This window comes from Acomys russatus, chromosome 19, assembly GCF_903995435.1.
Source record: "Acomys russatus chromosome 19, mAcoRus1.1, whole genome shotgun sequence".
NCBI classification, from domain to species: Eukaryota; Metazoa; Chordata; class Mammalia; order Rodentia; family Muridae; genus Acomys; species Acomys russatus.
In genome coordinates, this window is record NC_067155.1 from 12,641,621 (window position 1) to 12,663,058 (window position 21,438).

General features: G+C 41.9%; 1 protein-coding gene across 1 annotated transcript in view; it reads right to left on the reverse strand.

The window, feature by feature from the left end:
• Positions 1-960: 960 nt before the first annotated feature.
• LOC127203199 (carcinoembryonic antigen-related cell adhesion molecule 3-like) overlaps positions 961-21,438 on the reverse strand; it is a 30,833-nt gene continuing 10,355 nt past the window's right edge. The window contains exons 4-10 of the mRNA XM_051161995.1: positions 17,756-17,852; positions 16,060-16,124; positions 10,115-10,474; positions 7,545-7,904; positions 5,810-6,166; positions 2,282-2,629; positions 961-1,244 (exon numbers count right to left, since the gene is read on the reverse strand). Of these exons, the coding sequence (XP_051017952.1) occupies positions 961-1,244; positions 2,282-2,629; positions 5,810-6,166; positions 7,545-7,904; positions 10,115-10,474; positions 16,060-16,124; positions 17,756-17,852 (1,871 nt within the window). The remainder of the gene's footprint in view (positions 1,245-2,281; positions 2,630-5,809; positions 6,167-7,544; positions 7,905-10,114; positions 10,475-16,059; positions 16,125-17,755; positions 17,853-21,438) is intronic.

The window sequence follows — 21,438 nt, forward strand, 5'->3', positions numbered from 1 at the left end:
AAAGAAATGTAATGCAGCCAGTTGATCAGCTGTAAAATATATCTATATATGACCTGAACTTTTTTGTAGACAGTCTTAAAGAATCTAGAGAAGTTTCTGGAACTCATGAGCAAACACACCCTCCTGAGTTGTACTTCAGTAAACTTATATTGCACAAGTAGAAGCTCTGTTTTTTACATACATAGAGACAGAAGTAGATGGATTTACACAGTGATGTGTTTAAAAAGGATTTGAGAGTGGACAATGTTGATGGCAAATGGCAATATGAGTATACTTTGTGCCACTTAATTGCCCAGATAGATATGACCAAAGTGGAAAATCCCATATATGTCTCAAGAATTGTTAACAGGAAAAAGAATTTTGTACAACTTCACATTGTGAAAGCCACTGTCAGAATAGAGTCCAGTCATACCTTTGTGATCAATTTTACATCTGTGAATCAAACAAACTGTGCATCAAAACCATTTAGATTCTAGTTATGTCTAGTGGAAAAGATGAACAGTACCTTCCCTCATCTCACATGGATAACTGGTGTCTTGGCAGCATCAGTCCTGTGTGAGTCAGTTATTCATAGAATATGCTTAAGTATATAAAATGTGTTTATCTCTATGAAAATATTGTAGCACGTTCACAGGGGCCTCAGAAGAAACAGAAGTTTGGTGCTCCTGAAATGAGTTCTCATACATTCTGAGGGTTGGCTATATGTTTGATCGACAAACTAAGTTCTTAATGCCTTTGAAAGTCTCTACTATATTGATGTATTTTCCCCCTTTGGAAACTGAATCTGTCTTTATGTCCTGACTGGTTGTTGTACATGTTTATCTCAGGATCACAGGTGTTACTTAACATGCTGACTATACCTGAGTGGTACCTAACAATTTCTATGATGTAACTTTTTTCAAATTTTTGTTCTAGTTGACAAAGTACCACCCCCAATCTGCTGTAGGATTAGAGGAGGAATCACTCATTCACAACATCCAGGGTGACTCGGAAACTGGTCATAAAACTGACTGGGTTGGAGGCCTCACACTGATACTCTCCAGCATCCTCCATCCTCACAGGATCTATGGTGAGCTGGCACTTTGTCGAGGACTGTGTCATCCTTTCTGTGAGCTTCAGATTCTGGTCATTGAAGAACCACTGGATCGAGATTCCAGTGTCGGGTGAGACACAAGTGAGGACGACAGAGCTCTGTACTCTGACTCTGGTGTTGGTGACCTGAATAAAGGGCTGTGTCACAGGCTCTGTGAAGAAACAGAGGAGGGGACCAAATGACAATCATCCTTCAGAGATCAACCAACTGCTCTATAGTAAACAGACACCTAAAAGAGCTTCCAGGGTGGAGACATTGGGACTGTGACAACCGACAAATTTCTTCTGTGCTGGAACTGCCTCCCACAGCCTATGTGACTCTGATTCTGACACAGAGACTGATGTGCCTCAGTTCCCTGTACTTGAACACATTGTACACAATCGTTGCTGTGTCCGTGAGTTATACTTAGATATGAGCAACAGCCTGACCTTGGGATGGGGGCGCCTGCTCAAATTAGCAAGGTCCGTTACCATTTACCTGCAGAAAAGAATTCCCTGGGCTGAACCTGAACAAGGAGCTTCCTGGAGAACTGTCTCCTCTGCTCCTCTCCTTGACAACATATCTTTCCTATAAGTCTTCTAAGCCCATCAGATCAGTTGGTTTATGACCTGTTACCTCTCCACTGAGACTCAAGAAAAAGAGATACCCAGGTGACCTACATAACTACAGCTGTTTGGGCAGTGCACAGCTGCACCCACACTCTATGGGACTTGGACAGTCAACAAAGCCTTGTTCCCTGTCAGCTCTAACAGGAAGTCCGATTCTAGCTCTTAAGTGGTGATCACTAGGCACAGCTAGAGTTGAGACTGGGACAGAGACCTCGACCCGTGACTTCCTGATAGTTACTTAATAATAATGAAACCATGGTTCTCACCTCTATTCCCTGCCTGACTCTTATAGAAGCTTTCTCAGGGCCATGTTTGTGGTGAGAGCCCCTAGAGTCTGAGGCTAACTGGAGCCCTTTGGCTGAGTTACCCAACACACATCCTCTTCTGCAGATGGAGTCAGGTGAGGTATTCTTATCTATTTCAATATTTCTACTCGTTGTGAGTCCTGTAATGAGTGCTCAAACACCAATGTAGAGACACAAAGTAGAGGGGAGGCAGGCATAGTCCACACTTGGGAGTCCTGTTTGTGCAAAGGGAAATCAACCCTACCAGCACCCAGATGTCACAGAGAATCACTTACTGTATATGTGGATTTGTGCATGTGTCTCCTGATCTTCATACTGCATATTTAAAGTTCGTAGGGTGTAGAATCCAGTGTCCTCCTGGGTGACATTTTGCAGTAGCAGTGAACCATTGGGGTACATTGTCTCTCTACCGCTATATGCAGGTCCCATTATTCTCTTATTTGTGGTTATTTCATCCCCTGAAATTAAATTTTTGTAGAGAATGCCTACCCATTTGTACCAGTAAAAGGCTCGAATTTTCTCTGGCATATTATGAACAATCAGGAGAGCGTTGCTCCCATCAACAATGTTGAGAGGCACCGGTTTGATAATGAGCTGGCCAGTGGTGGAAGGGTGAATACAGTCTAAAAGGAGGATAGAAGGGAAAAGACATAGATTTTTATCAATATTGAGACTTTTATCGTTGTTGAAAAGATGGGCCCTGGGTCCTGAAAGCCTAGATCCATCACTCAGAGGAAGTGGTTGGGAGTGTCTGTCTAATCAGAGGAAGTAAACAAATAACATTTTGATGCGGCTGATCATGTCACTTCCTCTATGTTGAAATCTCTCTTCATGAAGTGTCTACCATTAGTGTCCTCACATGCCTGCTCACACTAGGGAAAAGTGGGAGGGGGCGCCTTCCTTGACCTCTTATTCCTCTACAGACCCCCAGTCTTCACCTTTTGACCTCTTCCACCTTCTGCTTTCCTTGTTCCAACGAACTCTGATGTCACTTCATTGAGAGATTTATTCTCTGTCTTCCAGTCCACTAAAGCTAGCGTCTTGTAGGAAAAACTACTTCAATGCTTCTGGATGGTCCAGAGCTTGGACAGGCTCAGATACATGTGGGTGGTCAGAGGGCATGATGGCACACACCTTTAATCACAGCACTCAGGAGGCAGAGGCAGGCAGGCCTTTGCAAGTTCAAGGCTATCATGGACAGCCAGGGCTACAAAGAGAATTCCCTGCCTCAAAACACACAAAAAAGTGGGTGGTGAATGAAAGTCCCTGTTTTTGCAAGTCCAGGTGTTAATGAAATTCTCATATCTGAAATACTGACACTGCTTAAACTTCCAGCTCACATTAACTATTTAATTTGTGGGGAGTGTGTGTATGTGTGTGTGTGTGTGTGTGTGTGTGTGTGTGTGTGTGTGTGTGTGTTTGTGGGTATGAATATATGTGTTTTTTAAGGTTTGGAAGGATAGCAGGCTACCAAGAAGAGGCTTGATACCCTATGAGCATATAAAGGGGAGGAGGCCCCCTTAATCACAGACATAAGGGAAGGGAGTAAGGGGAAAATGGGAGGGAGGGAGGAATGGGAGGATACAAGGGATGGGATAACCATTGAGATGTAATATGAGTAAATTGATAAAATAAAATTTAAAAATTAAAAAAATATTTATGCAAACCTTTGTGATGTGTGGGTGCTTATCACAGCACCTAGGTGGTTTTCAGAGAACAACTTAAAAGAGTTTTCTATCATTCTCCCAAGCTATGAGATCCCCTCCTCCTCTCCTACCATCTGGCAATGTTGTCCGTGTTGGGGGGGTCAACAGAATCCACTACCATAATCTGTGCCCTTTGCAAAGAAGTACATAATGTGTCGTCTAGGCACGTATTAATTGCTCTGCACCCGCCCCCCGGTCTGTGAAGAACAGCATTTGATCTACCCCTATCCCCAAGCTCTACTGTCTTCCTCTTCCTGAGATGAGCCTCCCGCCAGGCAGGAGCCCTTACCAGAGTAATGCTGACAGTTGTCAAGGCTGGTGTCCTAGAGCCATCTCTGACCTTCTACACATATTTCTGTCTGTTGTCCCATTTGACAGATAGATAGATAAATGATAGGTAGATAGAAGATAAATACATGATAGGTAGATAGATAGAATGGATAATTAAGTATATGAGGGAGAGTGAGTGAGTGAGTGAGAGAGAGAGAGAGAGAGAGAGAGAGAGAGAGAGAGAGAGAGAGAGAGAGAGAGAGAAATGTTTCAATCCTCAGGCTCACATACAAGCAAGAAGGCTGATGGCCATCTCTGTGCCCTAGGAAAGCAACAGCTCACCAGAGGGCTGCCATCTCTGTGTTCTTCTAACATATCCTTTATAACACAGAACCATGTGAGGGCACCTAGTCTGCCCTGCGTTGTGAACGACCTGCAGAAAGGTGACATGGCTGGAAAGAGACAAGCCAAGTGATGCAATGGCAAAGGGAAAAAGCTGTTCCTACCAGTCAGAGTGCATTGTCATGAAGCCCAGGAGCTTCATGAGTCCAGGAGTTGTGCTTGTGGGTGTGAAGCAGGAGGTGATCTGAGTCCTGAAGAGAGGATACAGACTCTATCTGCCTTGGAATACTTTCATGGGGACCCTCCACCTTCTTGTGCTTGCTGGACCATGCATTGGGTCAGCCCATGCCCCTCCTGGGATGCAGATGTTCTCTGTCTACATTTCTCCATGGGAGGTGCCAGGAGAGAAGTGTGACTACACAGGAACCTCTGGTAGGGTGGTACTGTTTAGAATCCCAGGAGCAGCCAGTAGCTCTGAGAAGATTGAGCCTGAGACCTCAGGCCTGTAGGTGTAGGGGTGGAAGCCAGGCTACAATTAATCTCCTAGCTTCTGAAAATAATTTTCTAGGTGGTGATTGGGTGTCCTTCTATAGCCTCCTAGTGATTACAGGGGGAGCTGCACCTCGGGTCATGGAGCTGTCTGGATCAGCACCTCTGTTACCAGCTACCTGCAAGAGAGATTTCCAGAGCTGGCCCCTAAAACAATCACTTGCAAGGAGGACTTTTGCCTTTTTCTCACCACGTGGAGAACCTGACCCTCCTGTGCAGTCTCATGAGTTCGTCAAAACAGTAATTTAATAGCGTGGGCACCTGCCCACCTAATCTCCCTGCTGAGTCACAGGAGAAGATGACCAGAGGACCTACTGTTATTATGGCTTTCATGACAGTGTGCTGGCTGGTTCCACAGGTCAATAAAGGCTTGTCCTATGTCAGCTCCGATAGGAAGTAAGACCAAGCAGTGAGATAAAGCTTCATCGTCATCTGAAATCAAGCCAGGCATAGAGATTTGCTCTTTGAGAGGACCCTGGCCTTCCTCAGCGAGGGCCTGCCTGTCTCCCAGTGACTTTTTCAAGTCCATGGGCACAGTGAGTGACCCAAGTATGTGGGCTGAGTCTGACATTCTTGGCCTAGGTTTTCCCCAGGATAGGTAAGGGGTCTTGATCTAATGCTGTTGGTCCACCTCATGTGTGTCCTGCAGTACGTGTACAGTCCCCAGTGTGGAGAAGTGGTGCAGAGAGGGGGAGAGAGAACAAGAGAGAGAGAGAGAGAGAGAGAGAGAGAGAGAGAGAGAGAGAGGAGAGAGAGAGAGAGAATGAGAGAGAGAGAGAGCAAGAGAGAGAGAGAGAGAGAGAGAGAGAGAGAGAGAGAGAGAGAGAGAGAGAGAAAGAGAGAGAGAGAGAGAGAGAGAACCGGCAGTGACGAGACACCTCATGGTTCACTGTATAAAACAGAATACAGCATACCCATACCCTAGAAACCACTTACTTATATGAAGTTGTGCATGTGTTGTTGTAACTTTGAACCCTCTGTTTACAATTTCTAGTGTGTAGAATCCTGCATCATTCTCAGTCACTTTCTGGAAGAGCAGGGATCCGTTGGTGTACACTGTCATTCTTCTGCTGTGTGCAGGGCCCCTCATGATGGAATTCATGGATGAGGTATACAGTACAATTTTTAAAAGTGGGCTTCTATATGCAGATTTGTACCAGGAAAATGCATGCAGATCTTGTGGCAGATTATCAACCTGGAGAAGAACGCTTTCCCCTTCATCAACAATCTGTGGCACTTGATTGATCACGAGTGGGGCAGAGGTGATAGGGTTACAGCAAGTAGAAAGCGAGGCTGGAAGGGAAAGGAGAAAAACACATCACATGGAATCATTGGATTTGGTGGAGCGATGACGACCTCCATCCTGACATGATGAATTGACTCATCACTCAGCCTAGAGATAAAAATGTAGATGAATCTATCTCACATGGAGGAAGTCAGCAACATGAAATCCTTCATTCCCCCAGTGACCTGGAATGTGTCATCTCTTCTTCATGGATTTCTCTCCTCAGTGTCTCCATGGCTGCCAGACACTGCACACATTCATGCACACTGTAGGTTGAGATTATGACTCCTCTGAATTTTCCTCCACAGACTCATCTTCATTCTCTGACTTTTCTTTGGTTTCCTTTGTGCCCCCAGCCAACACGTGACTCCACTATCTAGGTGTTCTGGCTGCTCTGCCCTACAGCACATAGGTCAGTATGGGTGTGTGCAGGGATCAGTCTGGTTTGTGTGGCAGGCTCAAGTCTTGGAAAAAGCTCAGGAGCTATTATGACTGGCATTATGAGGGCTTCACACAAGCAAGAGTAGGTCTGAAGCTAGGCAAAGAGACACCCACTTTAATGCCAGCACTCAGCGGGGCAAAGCCAGGCAGATCTCTGTGAGTTTGAGGTCAGCCTGCTCTACAAAGTGAGGGAAGGAAAGCCAAGGCTACACAGAGAAATTGTCTAAAAATACCAAACTTTGAAAGAAAAAGAGTAGATTTGAAAGATGGAGCATCAATTAAAAATGTCACCACTGATTGATATGGGAGGGGCCAGTTTAATGCAAGAAGTTCCACTCCTATCCTAAGGAATTCTGGGGCTACAAGAATCAAGGCTAAGCATGTAATGAGGAGCAATCCAATAAACAGCACTCCTCCATGCTCTCTGAAACAATTCATGGGTTTTCTTTATGACCCTCACATTTGGAGAATAATAACACAGCAGTCTGACGAGGATAGGCAACACCATTGTCCCCTGTTGGCACCGAGAAGAATTAACTAATAGTCCAGCCCTGGAAAAATGCTCCCTAGAGTTACTAGAAATTGAACCTAGGGTGGATGAGTCATCCAGGGTTTCCTAGTCGCTATACTCCTAGGATGCCATAGTTTTCTCCAACCAGCCCCTGCCTGATGCCCACAGGGTCTTTCTGAGCAAAATATGCATTGAGATTCCCACAAGCCTGGATACAGTCTGACATTCTAGGCTGAGTTCATTTCCTTCCAGATATTAATTGATGCAGGAGAGAGCCAGACAACGGAGTCTGATCTATGCCCATTTGTCTCCATCATGTGTGTCTTGCTCTAAGTCCTCACATCTTAACATGAGACAGTATTCCAAGACCAGAAGACACAGCACTGTGTTTCAGAGCCTCACCCAGCACTGACTGATCACAGACAATCACTTACCATCCACATGGAGTTGCACATGCCTCACTTGCTCTTTCAGATCTGTGCCCAGGGTGCGCAGGGTGTAGAATCCAGTGTCAATCTTGGTGACAGTGTGGATCAGCAGGGATCCATTGCTGTACAATGTCTCTCTACCGCTGTGTGCAGGTCCATCCACACTTGAATTATTTGCTATTATATACTGAGAAACCTCTTGGTTCTTGATCATTACCAACCCTTTGTACCAGAAAAGCATTTGAAGATTCCTTGGGAGATTGTGAACAAGTAGAAGAACACTTCCCCCTTCAGCAACACTGGGTGGCACCGATTCAATGCTGAAGTGAGTAGAGGTGGGAGAGCGTCCACAGGGCAAAAAGGAGGCTAGAAGGTAACAGATACATCCATCAGTATTGGGACCCTTTTATTCAGCAAAGATGGAGCCCTGTGACCTGAGCAGACGTGTCTATTGGTCTGCAGAGGTGTGTAGGTGAGGGTCCTGTCCTACTCGGTGGAGGTCAGCACAATACCTGCACTTGTCATTTAATCTGTATGGCGCTCTCTCCTCAGGTGTCAACATGCCCCTGGCCTACTGCATTTTGATCCCTGTTCACACTCAGTGTAAATTGGTGGTGGGGTGATGCCTCACTGATGTCCTTGGTCATAGACTTTGTCTCTGGGTTCTCTAAATCTTGTAGTAATAGTAGTAGTAGTAGTTGTTGTTGTTTTTGTTTTCCTTTAATGGCTACAGTACCCACATGACTTCATCTTCTAGCTTCCTCCACAGGCTTCTCTTCCAGTCTACATGGAATAGAGACTTGTGAGGATCATTCTCATTCTTAAATATTTTTGTGGGAAAAAATGGTGCCTAGAAAAAACTCAGATACTCCTGAGGAATGAATGAGAGAATGAACAAAAATTAATGAGAAACTGATGGTCCTAAGGTCCAGCTTGCGCAGGATCTTACTTATGAAAAGACTCAGCTTTGAGATAAGTCAATACATGACTTTGATTTAATTGTTTTACATTGATATCTATTACAAATGTATGTGAATACATGCAGGAGTGAACAACATGAATTTCTGCATAGACGTGCATATGGGTGGGTGCATGCCGCAGTATTTCTGTGTGTTGCAAGGGACAACCGTGAGGAGGCAGAGAGTTCTCTTCAACATGAAGGAGCTGAGCATTTACCTCAGGTCCTGGGACCTGGCAGATATGCCTTTCCTTTTTGAGACCCTTCACTGTCCTATCCAGGCCAATTTTTTTTAGTCTCCAGTCTAAACAGCAAGCAATAGGCTGACAAGCACCACTGTGAGCCACAATCCAACATCTCACCCCAGGGCTGACCCCTGCTTTGGCTGGCCTTGGCTCTCTCACAACCAAGAAGGGCACTCTGTGCTCCCTATGCATCCTTGGTGACACAGAAACTCCACTGGGCACCAAGTAATCATCATGTTCTCAAATTTCGGAAGGTGGCAGAGATATCTGTGAGGGCTGGAAATAGACCAGCTGGGTGACACCAGGGATAGGACACTTATCTATTATCACTAGTGTTACCATTCATAGTCTGCTCCAGGACAAACATTCAGGATCAGTTTTTGTATCAGGAGATCGATTTTCTGTGTGTACAGCAGAAGGTCACCTAAGGCCCGGAGAAGAGGGAGCTCACTCTGTGGTGGAGGATTTCAGTGAGGACCATGAATTCCACCCTCCTTTGTGGGCTGAGACATAGTTTAGATCTGTACACTTCCACCCTGACTTTTTAGGGATGCCTCTGTCCTTAGATCGGCAATTTCACTGTCGTCACTCCATCCCCAACTCAAGATGCTACAGTGGAGAAATGTTGAACAGAGTCCCTTAGTACTTTTCTGCACTGCAGGAAACAGCAAATATGCCAAACTGTCCTTCTGGGAGAGACTTCCATGTGTGTATTTCTTTCATCTTCTCCAGTAAATGAGATTCTCAATGTTTGACCGTGAGCTAATAGTACTTTCTGTTGATCAATAGGATGACTGACACTTATGTCTTGGAGCTGTCAGGAATAGCAATGCCTCTTACTCTTTGGATACAGGAGAGAGTTTCCATGGCTGGACTTCAGAGGACGAGCACTTGATAGCAGGACTTATGTCATCTGTTCTTTCCATGGGTACCCTGAACTTCCTGTGAGGTCTCATAAGCTGATATGGACAATTGGCTCGTGGCCTGGTGACATGGTCACCTCTGCTGTTTATGCCAAGTCTCCCAAGGTGTTCACGTTATTTTTCTCAGCAAAGGCTCTCAAATCAGGGCACTATTTCATTTCCCATGAAATATGGATGGCTGAAAACCATTGTTCCCTGTTGACTGCAATAGTAAAACTCCAGCCCTGGCAAAACACATTTCAGGATCACTCTCTCTCTGTCATCTATGAAAATTGGATCAGAAAAGTAGTCTAATCTATGTCACCTTTCTCCACCATGCATGTACAGCACTAAGTGCTCAAACTCCAACATGGAGACACAGTGCAGAGGAAGAGAGCTCACTTGCCAGGTGTGACAGTCCTATGTGTTTACATTCCACCCAGCACTGACTGATCACAGACAATCACTTACCACCCACCAGGAGTTGTACATGCACAGCTTCACCTTTCACATCTGCATTCAGAGTTCCTAGGGTATAGTATCCTGTGTCATTCCCAGTAACATTGTGGATTAGCAAGGATCCATTGCTGTACATGGTCTCTCTACCACTGTGTGCAGGTCCCTCCACAATTGAATTCTTGGCTATTATGTATCGAAAAACCTCTTTGTGGATCAACACAGCTATCCCCCTGTACCAGGAAATTTCATGAATCTTCTCTGGGAGGTTGTGAACTTGTAGAAGAACATTTCCTCCTTTAGCAACATAGGGAGGCACTAATTCAATGCTGGGCTGAGCAGAGGTGAGAGGGCATCCAAATGTCAAATGGAAACCTGGAAGGCAAGATAGAGATTGATCTTAGAACTTTTGTATTTGTTTAAGGTGGGGCTCTGTGTCCTGAGATGTGTTCATTGGTCAGCCAAGCTGTGTGGGTGATCATCTACCTACCCTACTTAATGCAGGTCTCCAAATTACTTCCATAAACTCAGTGTCTTTGCACTTGGTGTTTCATGTACATAGAACTCTCCCTTGTGTATCAGTATAGCTCTCGCTTAGTGCTCTCATTTCCCTGCTTATACTCTATGTAGATTGATATTAGGTGATTCCTCCAAAACTTCCCTCCCTACCAGATGTGGAACTTCACTCTCCAACTCTTATTGTTGTTATTCTGTTCCTCTTGTGTTTTTATCAACACTACACTTCACCTTTTACCTTCATTTACTTTAAGCCAACTATGACTAGGTTATTATGAGAACTGATCTGTATACTTTTTATAAATGCTGCTCTTAAAAAGACAGGTATTCTACTGACCATTAAGTAGATGAAAAGGAACAAAACGTGGTGTCTTGCAATACAAACAATTATCAGCATGCCATTTTCCCAAGGCTCTGCTCAACCTTTATTTCCAGGGCTGGCAGTCATTAGGTACTACCAAGACCATAGCCACTTTCTTGTGGGACTACCAGAGGCCTGCATCCACCACAGACTTACAGATCTACCTGCAATCCCAGAGGCCTACTGCCTTCAGGTTCCATCAAGCCTGCTAACACCAGTGGAAGACGGATGGCTATAGGCCAGAATAAGATCACACTCAAGAAAATTCAGTGCAGTATGCCATCATCAGAATCCAGTTATCCTACTAAAACAAGCGAGGGATATTGTAAGACAACAAAAGATCAAGAAAACCTCCTTAAATCTAATCTTATGAAAATTATGGAGGCCCTTAAGCAGGAAATGAATAAATACCTCAAAGAAACTCAGGAAATTATAATCAAACAGGAGAAGGAAATGAATATATCTCTCTAAAAATTGAAAATGAACATAAAAGCAAAAAAAAAAAAAAAAAAAAAACCCAAAAAACCAAAAAACCCAAAAAAGCAAACAGCAACAACAACAACAACAACAAAACCACACACACAAACTGAGGCAATCCTAGAAATGGAAACCTAGGAAAGAGAACAAGAACTACAGATACAAGCATCACCAACAGAATAGAAGAGATGGGAGAGAGAACATTAGGCATAGAAAATATGATAGAAGAAATTGATACATCAGTAAAAGAAAATGCTAGGTCTATAAAGTTTCTATTAGAAAACGTGCAGGCAATGTTGGACACCATGAAAAGACCAAACATAAGAATAATACAAATAGATGAATGAGATGGCCAGCAAAAAGGCCCAGTAAACGTCTTCAACAAAATCACAGATGAAAATTTTCATAACCTAAAGAAAAAAATACTTATGAACATGAAAGAAGCTTAAATATCACCAAAGATATTGGACCAAAAATACAATCCTCACTGGGTTGGTGGCACATGCCTGCAATCTCAGCACTCAGAGAAGCAGAGGCAGGTGGATCACTGTGAATTCAAGGACAGCCTGCTCTACAAAGTGAGCACTGGACAGCCAAGGCAATACAGAGAAACCCTATCTTGAAAAAACAAAAACCAAAAAGCAAAAAAAAAAAAAAAAAAAAAAAAAAAAAAAATCCCTCAACACATAATTATCAAAACACTAAATATACACAACAAAGAATGAAGATTAAAAGGCACACAGGATAAGGGCAAAAATAACATACATAGGCAGACTATTAGAATTACACCAGACTTCTCAACAGAGACTCCAAGAGCCAGAAGGGCAAGCTCAGTTATCACCTAGACGCTAACAGAATACAGATACTAGCCCAGACTCCTATATCTAGTAAGCCTTTCATTCACCGTAGATGGAGAACGAAGATATTCCATGGAAAACCAAATTTAAAAAATACCTACCACAAATACAGCCCTACAGAAAATACTAGAAGCAAAAACAAAACAAAACAAAACAAAAACCCCAAAAAAGAAAAAATACAGAAATGAGACAACAACAAAAAAACCCCCAAACCAAAAAAAACACCACCACCACCACCACAACAACAAAAACAAAATGAATCTAAGGAGATTAGCTGTACTCAAGAAAACACAGGAAAAATATGATTTTATATCAGCAAAAACAAGATAGGGAGGTACAAAAACATTCACACTCACACCAGCAACATCAAAGTAACATGAATTAACAATCATTTGTCATTAATACTTCTCAAAATCACTGGGTTCAATTCCCCAATAAAAAGACATGGGCTAAGAGAATGGCTGAGAAAACAAGCTTTCATCCTTTTCTGCATACAAGAAACACACCTCAGCAACAAAGATAAACATTACATCAGGATAAAGGGCTGAGAAAATTTCCAAGCAAATTTACAAGAAGTAAGATGGAATACCCATTCTCTATATAACATAATAGACTTTCAATCAATATTAATCAAAAGAGATAGGAAAGGACACTTCATACTCATCAAAGGAAAAATCCACCAAGATAATGTCTCAATTCTGAGCATCTATGCCCCAAATGCAAGGGCACACACATTCTCCAAAGAAGCATTACTAAATCCTAAATCACACAATGCACCACACTCATTAATAGTAGGAGACTTCAACACTCTTTTTAGCAGCTCATGGAACCTTCATCAAAATTGAGAATATATATGATCACAAAACAAACTTCAACTGATACAAAAAAACTGAAATAATTCCTCTCATCTTATCAGACCACCATGGATAAAATCTGGACTTCAACAACAATAGAAACAACAAAAACCCTAAAAGACCATGGAAACTGTATAAGTGTATGCTCAACAATCATTAGTTCGGAAAAAAGAAAGAAATTAAAGAAGTTCTAGAATTCAATGAAAATGAGGGCATAGCACACCCAAATCTATGGCATACAGTAAATGGAGCCAGAACAGGAAAGCTCATAGCACTAAGCACCTTCGTAAAGACAGTGGAGAGATCCCACACTTGTGACTTAACAGCCCACCTGAGCTCCAAACAACAAACAACAACAAAAAACCACAACCAAGAGGAGTGATGGCAGCAAATAATCAAACTCATGGCTGATTTAGTAATATAGAACCAAAGAGAACAATGCAAAGGATCAACAAGAAAAAGATGGTTCTTTAATAATTTCAACAAGATAGATAACCACTTAGCCCAACTAATTAAGAGGCAAAGAGACAGCATCTAAATGAACAAAATCAGAAATGAAGGGGATATACAACACACATGGAGGAAATCCAGAGAATCATTAGGTCTTATGCGACAAACCTGTAATTCACAAAATCTGGAAATCTGAACAAAATGGACAAATTTTTAGATAGATACCATTACCAAAGTGAAATAAAGATTGAAATAGTCCTATAACACCAGAAGTAATAGAAGTAGTGTTTAAAATATCTCCCAACCAAAATAAAAGGGCAGGGCCAGATGTTTTTAGAGAAGAATTCTTCCAGATTTTCAAAAAATTAATTGTCAAAATATTGCACAAGATAGAAACAAATGGGACATTTTCAAGTTCATTCTATGAAGTTAGTCACCCTGATAGCTAAACCACACAAGGATTCAAATAAGACAGAAAATTCCAGACCAATATCTTCCATGACCATCGATGCAAAACTACTCAATAAAATATTCACAAAACAAATCCAAGAACACATGAAAGATATTATCTACCATGATCAATAAAGCTTCATCCCAGGGAGGCAGGGGATTTAACATTTGAATATCTATCAATGCCATCCACTATATAAACAAACTAAAAGTAAAAATCACATAGTCATCTCATTAGATGTTGAAAAACCTTTGACAAAATCCAACACACCTTCATGATAAAATCTTAAAGAGATCAGAGATACAAAGAGCACGTAAACACAATAAAGAAAATATAATCAAGCTAATAACTAACACTAAATTAAATGGAGAGAAACTCAAAGCAATTCCACTATAAGCAGGAAGAAGAGAAATCTGTCCACACTCTCCATATCTAATCACAGCACTGAATGTTTTAGCTCGAGTTATAGACAACTAAAGGAGATCAAGGGGATAGAATTTGGAAAGAAAAAGTCAAAGTATCACTATTCACAGATGATATGAAAGTATACATAAGTGACCCCCAAAATTTTACCACAGAACACCTACAGCTGATAAACACCTCCAGCAAAGTGGCTGGATGCAAACTTAACACAAGAAATCGATAGCCCTCCTGTATATAAATGACAAATATCTGAGAAAGAAACTGGGAAAATCCCTTCACAATAGAAATGAAAATTATTAAATATCTTTGTGTAACTCGAACCAAGCAAGTGACAAATCTGTATGACAATACCTTGAAGTCCTGGAAGAAAGAAATTGAAGAAGATATCAGAAAATGAAAAAATCTCTGATGCTCATGTACTGGTGGGATTAACATAGTAAAAATGGTCTTCTAACCAAGGGCAATCTATATATTCAATACAATTCTCATCAAAATACCAACACATTTCTTTGTATCCTCAAAAGAGAAATTCTCAACTTCATATTAAAAAAAAAAACCCCAGGATAGCTAAAACAATCCTGCACAATCTTTAGAAGATGTCACCATCCTTGATTTCAAGTGGTTTGAAAAAGGGATAATAATAAAAACTGCATGTTACTGGCATGAAAACAGACACATCTATCAATTGAATTAAATCAAAGACCTAGAAGAAAACCCACACACCAATTGACATCTCCCTTTTGACAAAGAAATCCCCTGTACCCGGCAATTCATGACTCTTCCTGGAGGTGTGTGAACTTGTAGAAGAAACATTTCCTCCTTTAGCAACATAGGGAGGCACTAATTCAATGTTGTGCGCAGAGGTGAGAGGGCATCCAAATTGTCAACTGGAAAACCTGGGAAGCAAGATAGAGATTGATCTTAGGAACTTTTGTATTTTGTTTAAGGTGGGGTCTGTATGTCTGAGCTTTGTTCATTGGGTCAGCCAAGCTGTTCTCATGTGGGTGATCATCTCCTACCCTATTAATGCAGGTATCCAACTTACTCCATAAACTCAGTGCTTTGCAACTTGGTGTTTCATGTACATAGAACTCTCCATTGTTATCAGTATAGCTCTCGCTTTAGTGCTCTCATTTCCTGCTTATACTCTATGTCGATTGCTATTAGGTGATTCCTCCCAAAAACTTCCCCCTACCAGATGTGGAACTCAACTCTTCCAACTTTATTGTGTTATTCTGTTTCCTCCTTGGTGTTTTATCAACACTAAATTCACCTTTTACCTTCATTTACTTTACAGCCAACTATGACTAGGTTATTATGAGAACTGATCTGTATACTTTTTATATCAATGCTGCTCTTAACAAGACAGGTATCTACTGACCATAGTAGAAAGATGCAACAGGACACACGTGGTGTTATTGCAATTACAAACAATATCATCATGCATTTTCCAAGGCTTCTGCTCAACCTTTATTTCCCGGGCTGGGCAAGTCATAGGTACTCCCAAGACCATAGCCACTTTCTTGCGGGACTACCGAGGCCTGCATTCCACCCACCGGACTTAAGATTACCGCAAATCCCGAGGCCTACTGCCTCAGGTTCCATCAAGCCTGCTAACCCAGTGGAAGACGGACGGCTATTAGGCCAGGATAAGATTCACACTCAATAAACTATTCAGGCAGTATGCCATCATCAGAATCCAGTTATCCTACTTAAAACAAGCGAGGGGGGATATTGTAAGACAACAAAAGATCAGGAAACCCTCCTTAAAATCTAATCTATGAAAAATTCTGTCGGCCCTTAAGCGGAAAATGAATAATACCTCAAAGAGAAACTAAGGAAACTTAATAATATCAAACAGGAGACGAAATGAATTATATCTCTCTAAAAATTGAAAGAAACATAAAAAGCAAAAAAAAAAAAAAAAAAAACCCAAAAAAAACCAAAAAAAACCCCAAAAAAAGCAAACAGCAACAAACAACAACAACAAACAAAACCACACACCACGAAACTGAGGCCATCCTAGAAATGGAAAACTAGGAAAGAGAACCAAAACTACAGATTACACGCCTCACCAACAGAATAGAAGAGCTGGGGAGGATGAAGAACATTAGGCATTAGAAATTCTGATAGAAGAAATTGATACATCAGTAAACGAAAATGCTAGGGGTCTATAAAGTTTCTATGAGAACAACGTGCAGGCAATGGTGGACACCATTGAAAAGAACAAACATAAGAATATACAAAATAGGCTGATGCAGATGGCCAGGCAACAAGGCCAGTTAAACGTCTTCAACAAAAGCACAGATGAAAAATTTTCATAACCTCAGAAAATACTACTTATGAACTGAAAGAAGCTTAAATATCACCAAAGATATTGGACCACAAACTACAAATCTCACTGGGTTGGTGGGCACATTGCCTGCAATCTCAGCATCAGAGAAGCAGAGGCAGGGGATCACTGTGCATTCCAGTACAGCCTGCTATAACAAAGTGAGCACTGGACAGCCAAGGCACTACAGAGAAACCCTATCTGAAAAAACACACAACCAAAAAGCAAAAAAAACAAAAAAAAAAAAAAAACAAAAAAAAAAAAAATCCCTCAACACACATTATCAAAACACTCATATACACAACAAAAGATGAAAGATTAAAAGGCACCAAGGATAAGGGCAAAAATAAAAAACATAGGCAGACTATTAGAATTACACCAGACTTCTCAACAGAGCCTCCAAGAGCCAGAAGGGCAGCTCAGTTATTACCTAGACGCTAACGAACTACAGGATAACTACCAGGACTCTTATATCTAGTAAGCTTCATCACCGTAGATGGGAGAACGGAAGATATTCCATGGGAAACCACATTTTAAAAATACCTACCACCATCAAGCCCTCCCACGAATATGAAGCAAAACAAAACCAAAACAAAACAAAAAAACCCAAAGAAAAAACAAAAAAAAAAACAAAAAAATACAGAAAGAATGATGACACAACAACAAAAAACCCCCAAACACAAAAAAAAACAACAACCACCACCACAACAACAACAAAAACCAATCATGAATCTAAGGAAGATGCTGTACTCAAGGAACAACACAGTGAAAAATATTTTATATCAGCAACAACAAGATAAGGGGAGGGTGACAAAAAACATTCACACTCACACCAGCCACATCAAAGTAACTGAATTAACAATCATTGGTCAGTTAATACTTCTCACAAGCACTGGGTTTCAATTCCCAACAAATAAAAAGACCTGGGCTAATACAGTAGAAGAACACTTCCCCCTTCAGCAACACTGGGTGGCACCGATTCAATGCTGAAGTGAGTAGAGGTGGGAGAGCGTCCACAGGGCAAAAAGGAGGCTAGAAGGAACAGATACATCCATCAGTATTGGGACCCTTTTATTCAGCAAAGATGGAGCCCTGTGACCTGAGCAGACGTGTCTATTGGTCTGCAGAGGTGTGTAGGTGAGGGTCCTGTCCTACTCGGTGGAGGTCAGCACAATACCTGCACTTGTCATTTAATCTGTATGGCGCTCTCTCCTCAGGTGTCAACATGCCCCTGGCCTACTGCATTTTGATCCCTGTTCACACTCAGTGTAAATTGGTGGTGGGGTGATGCCTCACTGATGTCCTTGGTCATAGACTTTGTCTCTGGGTTCTCTAAATCTTGTAGTAATAGTAGTAGTAGTGTTGTTGTTGTTTTTGTTTTCCTTTAATGGCTACAGTACCCACATGACTTCATCTTCTAGCTTCCTCCACAGGCTTCTCTTCCAGTCTACATGGAATAGAGACTTGTGAGGATCATTCTCATTCTTAAATATTTTTGTGGGAAAAAATGGTGCCTAGAAAAAACTCAGATACTCCTGAGGAATGAATGAGAGAATGAACAAAAATTAATGAGAAACTGATGGTCCTAAGGTCCAGCTTGCGCAGGATCTTACTTATGAAAAGACTCAGCTTTGAGATAAGTCAATACATGACTTTGATTTAATTGTTTTACATTGATATCTATTACAAATGTATGTGAATACATGCAGGAGTGAACAACATGAATTTCTGCATAGACGTGCATATGGGTGGGTGCATGCCGCAGTATTTCTGTGTGTTGCAAGGGACAACCGTGAGGAGGCAGAGAGTTCTCTTCAACATGAAGGAGCTGAGCATTTACCTCAGGTCCTGGGACCTGGCAGATATGCCTTTCCTTTTTGAGACCCTTCACTGTCCTATCCAGGCCAATTTTTTTTAGTCTCCAGTCTAAACAGCAAGCAATAGGCTGACAAGCACCACTGTGAGCCACAATCCAACATCTCACCCCAGGGCTGACCCCTGCTTTGGCTGGCCTTGGCTCTCTCACAACCAAGAAGGGCACTCTGTGCTCCCTATGCATCCTTGGTGACACAGAAACTCCACTGGGCACCAAGTAATCATCATGTTCTCAAATTTCGGAAGGTGGCAGAGATATCTGTGAGGGCTGGAATAGACCAGCTGGGTGACACCAGGGATAGGACACTTATCTATTATCACTAGTGTTACCATTCATAGTCTGCTCCAGGACAAACATTCAGGATCAGTTTTTGTATCAGGAGATCGATTTCTGTGTGTACAGCAGAAGGTCACCTAAGGCCGGAGAAGAGGAGCTCACTCTGTGGTGGAGGATTTCAGTGAGGACCATGAATTCCCCTCCTTTGTGGCTGAGACATAGTTTAGATCTGTACACTTCCACCCTGACTTTTTAGGGATGCCTCTGTCCTTAGATCGGCAATTTCACTGTCGTCACTCATCCCCAACTCAAGATGCTACAGTGGAGAAATGTTGAACAGAGTCCCTTAGTACTTTTCTGCACTGCAGGAAACAGCAAATATGCCAAACTGTCCTTTGGGAGAGACTTCCATGTGTGTATTTCTTTCATCTTCTCCAGTAAATGAGATTCTCATGTTTGACCGTGAGCTAATAGTACTTCTGTTGATCAATAGGATGACTGACACTTATGTCTTGGAGCTGTCAGGATAGCAATGCCTCTTACTCTTTGGATACAGGAAGAGTTTCCATGGCTGGACTTCAGAGGACGAGCACTTGATAGCAGGACTTATGTCATCTGTTCTTTCCATGGGTACCCTGAACTTCCTGTGGTCTCATAAGCTGATATGGACAATTGGCTCGTGGCCTGGTGACATGGTCACCTCTGCTGTTTATGCCAAGTCTCCCAAGGTGTTCACGTTATTTTTCTCAGCAAAGGCTCTCAAATCAGGGCACTATTTCATTTCCCATGAAATATGGATGGCTGAAAACCATTGTTCCCTGTTGACTGCATAGTAAAACGCAGCCCTGGCAAAACACATTTCAGGATCACTCTCTCTCTGTCATCTATGAAAATTGGATCAGAAAGTAGTCTAATCTATGTCACCTTTCTCCACCATGCATGTACAGCACTAAGTGCTCAAACTCCAAACATGGAGACACAGTGCAGAGGAAGAGAGCTCACTTGCCAGGTGTGACAGTCCTATGTGTTTACATTCCACCCAGCACTGACTGATCACAGACAATCACTTACCACCCACCAGGAGTTGTACAATGCACAGCTTCACCTTTCACATCTGCATTCAGAGTTCCTAGGGTATAGTATCCTGTGTCATTCCCAGTAACATTGTGGATTAGCAAGGATCCATTGCTGTACATGGTCTCTCTACCACTGTGTGCAGGTCCCTCCACAATTGATTCTTGGCTATTATGTATCGAAAAACCTCTTTGTGGATCAACACAGCTATCCCCCTGTACCAGGAAATTTCATGAATCTTCTCTGGGAGGTTTGTGAACTTGTAGAAGACATTTCCCTCCTTTAGCAACATAGGGAGGCACTAATTCAATGCTGGGCTGAGCAGAGGTGAGAGGGCATCCAAATGTCAAATGGAACCTGGAAGGCAAGATAGAGATTGATCTTAGAACTTTTGTATTTGTTTAAGGTGGGGCTCTGTGTCCTGAGATGTGTTCATTGGTCAGCCAAGCTGTGTGGGTGATCATCTACCTACCCTACTTAATGCAGGTCTCCAAATACTTCCATAAACTCAGTGTCTTTGCACTTGGTGTTTCATGTACATAGAACTCTCCCTTGTGTATCAGTATAGCTCTCGCTTAGTGCTCTCATTTCCCTGCTTATACTCTATGTAGATTGATATTAGGTGATTCCTCCAAAACTTCCCTCCCTACCAGATGTGGAACTTCACTCTCCAACTCTTATTGTTGTTATTCTGTTCCTCTTGTGTTTTTATCAACACTACACTTCACCTTTTACCTTCATTTACTTTAAGCAACTATGACTAGGTTATTATGAGAACTGATCTGTATACTTTTTATAAATGCTTGCTCTTAAAAAGACAGGTATTCTACTGACCATTAAGTAGATGAAAAGGAACAAAACGTGGTGTCTTGCAATACAACAATTATCAGCATGCCATTTTCCCAAGGCTCTGCTCAACCTTTATTTCCAGGGCTGGCAGTCATTAGGTACTACCAAGACCATAGCCACTTTCTTGTGGGACTACCAGAGGCCTGCATCCACCACAGACTTACAGATCTACCTGCAATCCCAGAGGCCTACTGCCTTCAGGTTCCATCAAGCCTGCTAACACCAGTGGAAGACGGATGGCTATAGGCCAGAATAAGATCACACTCAAGAAAATTCAGTGCAGTATGCCATCATCAGAATCCAGTTATCCTACTAAAACAAGCGAGGGATATTGTAAGACAACAAAGATCAAGAAAACCTCCTTAAATCTAATCTTATGAAAATTATGGAGGCCCTTAAGCAGGAAATGAATAAATACCTCAAAGAAAACTCAGGAAATTATAATCAAACAGGAGAAGGAAATGAATATATCTCTCTAAAAATTGAAAATGAACATAAAAGCAAAAAAAAAAAAAAAAAAAAAAACCCAAAAAAACCAAAAAA